General features: G+C 42.7%; 1 protein-coding gene across 1 annotated transcript in view; it reads left to right on the top strand.

The window, feature by feature from the left end:
* CUNH1orf87 (chromosome unknown C1orf87 homolog) overlaps window positions 1–10,463 on the top strand; it is a 25,455-nt gene extending 14,992 nt beyond the window's left edge. Inside the window, exons 11-13 of the mRNA XM_025208674.1 lie at window positions 5,504–5,547; window positions 7,445–7,643; window positions 9,684–10,463. Coding sequence (XP_025064459.1) covers window positions 5,504–5,547; window positions 7,445–7,643; window positions 9,684–9,844 — 404 coding nt within the window. The 3' untranslated portion in view covers window positions 9,845–10,463. The remainder of the gene's footprint in view (window positions 1–5,503; window positions 5,548–7,444; window positions 7,644–9,683) is intronic.
* Window positions 10,464–10,928: the final 465 nt, after the last annotated feature.

Raw genomic sequence — 10,928 nt, 5'->3', positions numbered from 1 at the left:
TGTATCTCCCATCATCTTTTCCTGTGTTTATTGACAAGTGGCAGTTTTTCTACAGTTTTCCTTTATCGTACGGTGTGATCAGCCAGGCTGAGATGACACGTAGTCTGCTTGTGTCTGCGGCTTCTTTAACAGTCTACAGAAAGCTGATAAAGGCCAGATGTATCAAAAAAGATTTCCCCTCCAAGGCCCAATTCTGGACTTTGATGCATTCATGAAGCACTCCTTAAAATGCAGGGCAGCGTCTGGAGTGCGCCAGATCAGGAAATGACTAGATGGGAGTTTTATATGGTTTAGCTTCCATGCCTAGGGATAGAAAGGAGTAATACAGAAGGAACAATATACTAAAAGGGTGATGTAGGTTAATGTAGCCCACCTCCCACACTTGTATTAGCTAGTTGCTTTTCCTTATACAACCTCTTTTTTCTAGTCTCTTGATAGAGGAGTTTACCTTGCTTAGACTCCCTAGGAGTCAGTAGGTCAAATTCAAACCCAAATCCAAATCCAAAGGGGTTGCGTAAAATGGTGGCTGTTACCCCTGGAAATGGGCTTGACTCAGAGGTAGTTTGTCTTGGAGTAACTTAGGCTGAGCAGGTTAGAGGAAGATGTAAATCCCTCTAGCTTAGCCTCTTTTAGTCTCACGTGGACTCGCTTCTGAGTGCTGACCTTGCGAGCCAGAGGCAGTTCATTCTTGGCTGTCAGCAATACTACGCATTCCTGAGGCATGTTTTATGTGCACATATTATCCACAAGAGCATTTACGTACATAGATGATCATAGCAGTTGATCACTTTGCCATCATAATTAATTTCCTTAGGTTTTATTCCCCCTCCTATCCTTTTATCTTAATGTTTTGTCCTACTGCCCTGTTCTGATTTGGTTCAAAAACTCCAAGCCCAGCAGTTGCTTTTGTTTTGTAGAGAAAAAAAATGTGTATTTATAAAGTCAAGGCTTCCAGTTTTAAAAGGGGCTAGTGATTTTTGGTGCCTCTGTTTTTGGATGCTTTATGCAAGACCTAAAAGGGGCTGGGGTGCTGCAAAAGTGTTTCTGCTCCTGTGCTAATACTTGTTAAGGGTCTTTTCAGTAAATCACTTTTTCCATTATCAACTAACTGGGGGGAAAATCTTTGAAATTACAAATTTGAAACGAAACGTGACTGCTTAGAACAGTAGTTTTCATCATTTGTTAGGCCTGAGGCATCCCTCGGTGGGCTCGTGACACCCTTCAGAAAATTCCAGCCCTTGGTTGTCACTTGGTTTTTTTGACGACTATAGAGAAAAATAATAGAGCAGGTTTTTCTGTTGCAAGACCACAAAAAAACCACAGCAGGTCAGAATGTTTCTGATTCCTCACTGAAATCTCTGGGTTTATCTTGTGAATTACATTTGCATACCTAACAGCGATGGCATCCTGCAGCGCCCTGCAGAGTATCTCAAGGCATCCGAGGGCACCGTGGCACCCGGTTGAGAATATTCTTTCACAGAATTAAATAGACAGAGAGAGAAACGAATTTTGCTACGTTCCTTCTCAGCTTTAGTCAGTTCAGTTGTTACCTATAGCTATGAAACATGCAGTATTTTAAGCGGAAAGATGATTTTTCAAAGTGTCTCCTTCCCTTTAAATAGACATTTTAAAATTAACTCCTCAAAAATCGTTTCGTTCACAGTACGGGGACAGATTTTCAGCTCCTCCAAGTGACATAGATAATTTCATGGAAAACAATTGAGTTCATAATCACATTTGCACAAAAAATGTTATGTTGGCTCTAATTACAGTATAAAACATTCTGTATATGGTAATACCTCCATATATAAGGTACGGATCCCAAGCAAAAGTGAAAGGGAACGTTTACTTTCGTATGGAGCCGGATACAAAGGAGGACTTGCATGCCTCAAAGATGGGCACTTTAAGGCCCAGCTGTTAGGTGCCTGACTCCTGGAGTTAGACCCAGGAGCTGCCTGTGTAGTGCATGGGCAGAATTTGATTGTCTTAGAAAGGGCAATGAAAACCCTGAACACTGCGGAGCCACTTGGAGTAGGTAATGTGCAGCACGGAGGCGTTTCTTAGCTCCCTGCCCTCTCCAGAAGTTAGGAATCAAATTCTCTGCAGAGATCTGTAAAGAAACCACCTCTCCATTCTGGTTCCCTGCTTATTAAGTTCTACACATTTGTGAAGCAAAAAACAATTTTTCACCAAAAAGAAGAAAGCATGTTTTAAGAAAATAATGTCATTATCAAATGTTGGTGGACTGACTGAACCATAAGACTCAAATATTCTTGAGTTTCATTTTTTCCCCCCAAATTTCAAGCAGTAAGCTATTTTGAAAAATTCTTAGTGCTGTACACAAAGATCACATTGAAGAAGCCAAATTTCAGATCAACCTGAATTACGTTTTAAAAAATGGTTTATTGTGGTAGTAATAAGAAATCAGTGTGACCTAAATAATGTGATAAAAATATGATGCAAAAGAGGCACTGGTTGCTTGAAGTGTCAGATTAATTCAGAGAGAAAAATCAGGTGATTTAAAAGGAAATGCAAATATACATGTGGAATGTCTCATTTTCAATTTTTTCCTGGGCATGTCTACAGGTCTTTATAGAGATTGCCCCAACTTGGAAGTTCCTATTTCCATATGGTGATATGAAACATAAATGCTCTCATTAAGAAGGCTTGTTAATATCCCATAAGCAGCTTTTATATAATAATTCCATAATAATATATGACTCTGGATATAAACATGCTATATAAAATAATATATGAATAGGAATGCAGAATTTGCAAATCAAAAAGCTATTATGTTTGTAACCACGGTTTCCAGTTAGATGACAAGCAATTGCAAAATTTGGATTTAGATCAGAGTTCAGACTTGGAACATCCTTAAAGTTTCATATGTGCAACTGGGATCCAGAATTTTGATACGGGCCTCAATTTTAATAATTACTGTGTGCGCTCATATGGAGGCAGCTGGGTTTGGAGGGCTACTTTTCTTTGCTTCTGATTTTTCAAAGCTGAAACAAAAGCTGGATTGTGAGCTGTTGACATGGATATCACACTAATCTAATGATCTTCAGGAAGCATTCTTAGGTACTGAATAGTCACTTGATGGCCAAACTGTAAGTTCAGCCAATCATTATTGTAGCACGAGAGCATGTTCAGGATTCTCAGTTTGGACTTGAACCTGTGACCATCTGGCTGGAGGCAAACCAGCTGTCTCTTGAGCTACAAATACCCTTCATCCCTAATGATAACTTCTCTTTCCTGCCATTGAATATTTATACTTCAATCTACACTAATTTAGGCACAGGAAGATAATCGCCAAAAAGAAGGATATTAAGTTGATATCAAAAGGAAATCGATTAGAGTGGTTAGCTAAACCATACATCAAGGTTTGAATTTCCAGCTGTAATGGGTTAACTTTGAATGTGTAGGGCTGGATTATGCCTGTTAGGTGCTGAATGCCTTGCAGAATGGACAAAGCAATCAGGACCCGTGGTACAGGTGATATCTTTGATTAGACCAAGTAGATTTTTGCAAAAATGGTTGCAGAAATCTAGTTGGAGCAATAAAAGATATCACCTCTACCATGAGCCCTGATTGCTTTAGCCCAGGGGCAGGCAATTATATCGGGTGGAGGGCCACTTACTGAGTTTTGGCAAGCTATAGAGGGCTGCATGACAGGCAGCCAGGAGCAGATAAATATTAATTTTCTAAAATTGTTAGGGGCTCCTCGGGCCAGATAGAATGGCCTGGCAGGCTGGATCCGACCCCCAGGCCGCATTTTGCCCACCCCTGCTTTAGCCTCTGGATCAGTACAGCTACAACCTGGATACCTTGCAGAATGGAAGTGTTTTACTTATTGGTGATGGGTGTGGACAGCATCAGGGAACATGCCTATCACACCATTTCTTGACAGGCTGTAGTATGTATACTCTCCTTTGCACCTGGCCAGCCCAAGAAACGTGGACATATGTGAACTAAACCTGAAAAGCAAAACGGGAACATGGAGCCTTGTAGGTTTTTTGCATGTTCTGTGGCAACCAAAGTGGGTAACCAAAAAGCCGTTGGCAACCATCTAGTGATCGCTACCAACCTACCACAGCAATGAGTAGTGTGGAGCCACCACTAGGCTGAGCAAAATTGAGCCCTCAGGTGTATGTACATCAGTCAGGCTTCACAAGGGGGTACGTTCATCAAGTGCAGGACTTTTGCCAGAAGGGTTTAAAACCACTCTTCATTACCTGTTGGGTCTGTGCGTAATCTTGGATTTCAAGACATGCCGATAAAACTAAACTGACGGCCAAGTCTACAAATGGAGCCACCTAACCAACAAACGCAAAAGGCTATGCTAAGTCGGGGCCGTCAGTCCTGGGAGGTCACTGGACCACCGTGAAGACTCTTCTGCGTGAGAGATCAGGTCAGTTGAGCCCATGGAGAAGGGCAGGGAAAAGTAGGAAAAAGAAATGGTCTGACATTAAAAGTAATATTAAGATGTCTTCCACCTCCTTTGAAAATTTAAACACTATCTGTTACCCTAGCACAAGTGAGAGTGATTCCTTTGTATGAGATAGAGTCAATGCAGATATCCATCAGTATAACTGGCAGCAGACTCTGGCTCGGGAGATGATAGGGGTCTTTTGCATCCTAAAGTGTAGCAGGTGCTGTTTGGAAAATGGTGCTTACATAGCCCAGCTGGCAGCCACAGCTGAGATCCACATAAGAGAGATCTTCTAAGTCAGCTGCTGCGTCTGGTCCCATTTCCATGGAAACAGAAGCTGGCTGATGAAAATGAGGTACAGGTGTTGCCATTAAGAGGTCAGTGTTTGCCAACAGTTACCACACCACGGTAACTGCAATGCCTTAGGTAATCCTTTGGATTTAATACAGGTGATGTTCAAATACTGCTGCGCTGTACTTTTGGCAACGGGTGCCATGTTGTACCATTGGCCCCTCTGAGAGGTTTCCTGGCACACAACTTCCAGTCCATCTGCGCTATGATTAGGTCTATATTGGACTGTATATGAACCCTGCTCTCTTTTTCTGCCTGGGGCGGGTTCTCGTAAGGTCCTGGCTTTTTCATGATCTCCTTGAAATGGGTTCACCAGCATACTGGGTGTTACAACTAGCCAAGAAATGCTGTTTTTCCCTAGCAGGCCAAACAGGAGCTCCCCTTCTAAACCCCACTGGAAAATCAAAATATCAGAAAATCCCTGAATGAAAAACAGCACACTGCTTCAAATCAGATAGGGCCAAATGAAAAATGCTTGGCCTTTCCCATAAAAATGAAAGAGTGCAACATGTTTTGTTTTTTCTTGGAAGATACTTAAAAATAAATTGTAAAGATACTGTGTTTCCACATAATAGCTCACTTCTGCTGGATGTTTCTTCCTGACCTGGTCTATTGACACCAGTGAACAGTGGGTCAGGCCGGTAGCTCCAAAACTCCAGCATTGTGCTCTTTTATGGCATGTATGGTTGCAAGAAATGCTTATGATTCTTTCCATTTTAGGTGAAATCAAAGAAGAAACCTGTGATGGTCTGGCTACGCATCCGGTATGTTCAACAGAATGCATACAACCAAGTAGCGCAGGGGTGGCCATCCTGTGGCACAAGTACCACAAGGACCTGTTGTGTGTGGCACACAGTAGGTGTGGGAGGGGACAGGCAGCACAGCGGCAGATACGCAGGAAGCAGAAGGAAGAGCAGGAGATTGGGCAGGGAGCACAGAGTACTGAACAGAAAGCAGAGCAGGCAGGGAAAGGGGATCAGAATGGCAGGGTTCGGGTGGGGTGAGGTTTAATTTGTGGCATGCTTGCCCAAAAGGTTGGACTGCACGGAAATAGCCGATAAGGAGTTTGGTTGAGATGTTACTGTTCTGTTATACAGCTATCTTTACAGGGCAGGGGTGATGACCTTGCGTGGTCATTTTTAACCTAATAAACAAAATATAAATATCTAGTCAACTGGCAGGGCCAAATGCTGCAACCATTAAAGTCATTTCATGTTTTACCAGTCACTTCCATGCCCTAAAGCCTGGTCTCACAAGATATTTAAATGCTCTCAGAACAGCAGAGATTTCCTATGCCTGAAGAAGGGTGATCGTGCCCAAAAGCTTGCTAAGAACTTTTTTCCAACTACTCAGTTGGTCTAATAAAAGAGATCACATCTACTCAAAGAACCTGGCCTGCCTAATATGAGCATATTGGTTTCATTGGGTTCAAGAGAATAACTTCCATGCTTAAAAGTGATGTTAATCACTGGATTGGGGTCCTTTTGCCTTAATAAAGAAGGCCATACCTAAATGTTTTCCTTTTTTTCTCTTTTACATTTTATATTAACTTTTTTTTTTTAATTTTGGGGAATGTTTGACTTGCCTGTTGGGTGTCTGTCGTGCTGGCAGCTCTGGAGTTTATTGTTCTACTCTGTTCACGTGAATTGTGATACCGTGCCAGCTCTGATCAAAGTAAGAGTGGTCACAATGCTAATTTCAATGCTTTAAGAGAAAAGTGACCATTATCCACAAAATGAAATGTAAATGCAATGGACTGAGAAGAGTCTGTATCTGTGGTAGGCATTTCAAAGAAACTATTATTATTATTTTTAATTTGTTGTTTTCTAAAGGTTCAAGCAGAAACGAAAAGCATAATTTTCAGTGAAAGAATTCAGCATAATTGCAATCCACAAATGAAAATGGGCTTTAATGATTTCAGTTGGAGTTAGGCACCCAAATACCTTTAACGATCTGGACCAGTCTGCCCTCAGCACTTACCTTAGACATTAAGTGGAACAAGTTTTATAGTCTCCGCTTTGTCTTCAGTGTATGCGATTCTAATAAGTGACTGCTACCAGTTTCTATGTAATCTTAAGTCTCTCAATTTTTGAACCCCAAATTTTAGCAAGGCCCCTGCCTCTTTAAGACATAAATTAAATAAGCATTAAAGACTGAGTGTTATGAGACATGAGATGATAAGGTCAGTAGTTGCTCTCTGATGAGACAAGAGGTTAAACAGAATACAGAAATGTTTGCAGTAAGAACTTAGGCATGCTGGAAAAGGAAAAAGCAAGGCGCCTGATCCACAACTATACCCTCATCTATGATCTTGCTCTGAGTCCCTTGAAAATTGATCAGGCCTTATGAAACCTTTTTACTGCATGTCTTTACAGTACCTACTAGCACAACTGGAACTTGGCCATGGCTGGGGTTCCTAAGTACAACTGCAATAACATTTGTGTCTGTATTTTGCTGTGTAGGATGAAGTTGCTGCACCTCCATGAGTCCATATATAATTTTGAATCAGCTCTCCTCAGGCAGGGGGTTGGACTAGATGGTCTCTCAAAGTCCCTTCCAGGCCTACTTCTCTATGATTCTTTATGGTCTGCTGTATTGTCTTTCTCTATAAAGCTATGGCGCTTACTCTTTTATTACACTTTTCATTCATTTTCTTTGCAGGAAAAAACAAAAGGCCACAAAATTGCAGCTTCTGAGACCTGGATTAAAAATGATGGCTCTACAGAAGGAAAAGAAAAACAAGTAGCGCAGTCCTTCTTTGGTCAGACTGGCTCCAGTGATTCTGAAGAACAAGACACTTGGATAGACCGGTTCAGAAAACTGGAGAGAGCTCTTTATTTGTGCGACGTAAAAAACACAGGTAACTTTTTAAAGTAAGGCCTACAGCTCTTACTCAGTGGGCTACTCGCATGAGTAAGGGCATGAGGCTCAGATCTATCAAATAAGAGTAATTAATTTTCTGTTTTACAAAGTCAGACAAATTTGTAGTTCATCAGCCAAGGGACTCCATGAACTTCATTACCTGAAGGAGTTACATAATGGCTTTGTAGGAAAAGTGCAGGCCTGTAGGTCAGGACATGTGGATTCTGTCCCAAACTCTTGGGAACTACTTGAAAGTATATGAATCACTTAAATTTCATTGCGACTCATTTTCCTTGTATGTACAATGGAAATGATTATACGTGGGTTCTCCTTCTCTCCCCCCCATACCTCCCTCCCCCTCTCCAGCCCTGGGTTTTCCTCTGGGTGCAGGTAGGGAGGACCTAGCGAGGAGCCACCACTGCTGTTGTCCCAGCTGACCCTAGGGGTGGGAAGAGCCGCTTCTTCCCCACTCCAGCTGGGGCTTCTGTGAGTAGCAGCATAGTGTGCCAGGCTCAGCCAGGGACAGTCATGGTATCAGGCAATTCCCCCATTTCTTGCCATTTCCCTGCATGAAGCCCCCGGTGTCCCACACCAGCCCAGGGCTCCAGGGGCACCTTGGATGCCACAGGGAGCCCAGGCCCCTGGGCCACGAGGAGCTGGAGCTTCCCTGCATGCAACCTGCACTGTGGAAGGGGGATGCAGCTGTACCACTGCACCGCCCTCTAAATCTGCCCCTTCAGGGATGCACCCAGATCCAGTGGGGGTCAGTACTGCAGAAATGCTATTGAATAAATACATCTAAAGAAAACAACAACTGTTAATACCAATAAGGGCAGAAGAGGGGCTCTGAGTTAGTGTTTTATGAAAGGGCCATATTCTGCTCTTGGATGTGGCTCCTTTTAGCTTTACAGTCCTGCCTCCTTGCAGTCAGCTCAATGCCTTTACATATCCCCTGTGAGTTCCCAGTTTGAGTGAGGGCTGTCGAATTGAATGGAGGGTGAACGGGGCTCAGCAGCAGGACAGGTTCAGGAGTTGTGTTGCCGGCAGGCAAGAGGGGTATCCAGGACTTGCTTTAGAAAAAAATCCCAATGTCTCCAAACTGCCAACTCCTGAGATATGTCTCCATCCTCCTGCAACAGCATCACCTCCTAGCTTAACCTGAAACTTTAAGACTTGGCCAGCCTCCAAGCTGTTACATATCTGGGGCTAATCAGTGTCCTGAAGATTAACTACACAGATTTTCCAGGCAAGTGTATCATAGCAGGGAATGAACATAACTACACCCCTGTCTTTCTTCTTTGGCCTCACAAACATGCATGCGAGGAAGAGGGAGAATTTCACTGAAGGAGGATGGTGAGGACCATAAATAAGACAGTAGGGCAGGCAAAGCACATTTCCCTTTTGGTAACCCATCTATAAGGACGTATTCACTGATTATTTCTTCACTGTATAAAAATCAACTCTTTTCTACCCAGCGAGTGTCTGTTGAATCTTTACCCATTTTTGTGTGTTGCCTGATTATCTCCAAAACATATTCTGTCCCAGTAGTGACAATCTATGAGAACTGTATGTAGCTTCCTCACTTTGACTTGATTTAAGATGAGGTTGAATCAAAAGTCCTGATGTTGAGGCTCATTCCCTGTAGAGTTGGTCTGTTTGGATCTCATAAATTTAGTCTGGGGTTGTTCAACCTCTGGCCTGTGGGCTAGATCCAGCACCCCACACCATTTTCCCTGGCCTGCAGAGTCCTCCATGGATCTATGGGGAGTCCCGAGGGCTGTGGCTGCACACTAGATTGGGCGTGCAAGGTGGCATGGGGCTCAGTCCTGGTGTATGGGGGCTGGGCAGGGTGATGTGGGACCCCCAGCACCCAATCCTAGCTGGGCAGGGGTGGTGCAAGACTGCAGGACCCAGCCCTGGTATATGGATTCATATACCAATAAGAAAAATGATGAATTGAAGGGATTGATTTTTGTCAAAAGGGTTCAGTTCATCTGTAGAAGGAATTAATCAGGTTTTTTTTTCTTTTTTAACTTAGGCATGCTGGAAAAGGAAAAAGCAAAGCGCCTGATCCACAACTATAACCTCATCTATGATCTTGCTCTGAGTCCCCTGAAAATTGATCAGGCTTTACGAAATTTCCGTTCTGGAGAAAATATGCCCCTGCAGCCGGTGCTGCAGTATTTAAAGGAGTTATAACAAGAAACACTTATAATACAGCTTTCATTAATTCATTTCTCCCCCACTGACTATGAAATGTGGGTGATGTGCTAGCTGCCCAACGGAATTATTAATAATCCCCTGTTCTGGAAAAGACATGATGCAAAATTGGTGACAGCTGCGTCTTTCACCTGAGTGAAGCTGTATTAAAGCTGCTTTGTTTGAAATTAAGCCAGGTAGCCACATAGAATCACGGTTTTCCTCCTGATACTTAAAGATCAGCTCAGTCTTCACAACTGGGAGGCAGGTGCAGTTGTGAATTGCAAACACCCCACAGCCTGAGTATATTAGTGTCCGGGAGTGTGACAAGTCTGCCCATTATAAATATAACAGCATTTGCATGAGAGACTAAGTTTGAATTTTAAACACCATGAAAGCATTCAATAGATGTTCAAATCTGGGCCACATCTCTATTAATTATAGTGATCATCAGACTTAATAAAGAATCAGTTGTCAGATGATTTCAATGGGGTTGTTACTGCTCTTAACATCCATCAGTTTGAATGACTCAGCTGGTTGTAATGGAATCCCCCCCGGCAAAAATCAGGCGTCTCTCTAAAACCTGTATAATTTTTGTAGCAATGAAACTTTGTCAATACCCTCACCACAGGTCATTTGTGAAGGCCCAAAAACGGTAGTGTTCAGATATTAGGATGAGGGAAAATAACCCCAAACTGTGACCTGCAATCTGTTTCTAGGATCCCATCTCTTCCTGTGTGTGCAGATTTACTCCAAGGGCATAGGCCTTGATTTAGGAAAACCCTTAAGCAGTGGTAAATGTTATAATAACTAAATAGTAACATGGAAGCTAATTTGAAAATGGGCCTGAGCTAAGCCTTACAATGTTGAATGAAGAATACTGAAAAACCTTTCATGCTCTGGGTCCTGGAGCCCCCTTCTAAAATCCAGAGTAGCTTAAGGGAAGGCAGTGGAGTTACACCTCTGTAAACCAGATGTGAGATAAGAAGCCATTGCCAAGTCACGTGTAGGTTTATCCCATGCAGCTTGTTCTTTGCCTCAGTCTTGATTTAGATTATTTAGACGAGAGGTCTTCAGCTACTGA

Source organism: Alligator sinensis, unplaced genomic scaffold, assembly GCF_000455745.1.
Source record: "Alligator sinensis unplaced genomic scaffold, ASM45574v1 scaffold588_1, whole genome shotgun sequence".
NCBI lineage: Eukaryota > Metazoa > Chordata > Crocodylia > Alligatoridae > Alligator > Alligator sinensis.
This window is presented reverse-complemented; position numbering and strand designations above follow the sequence as displayed.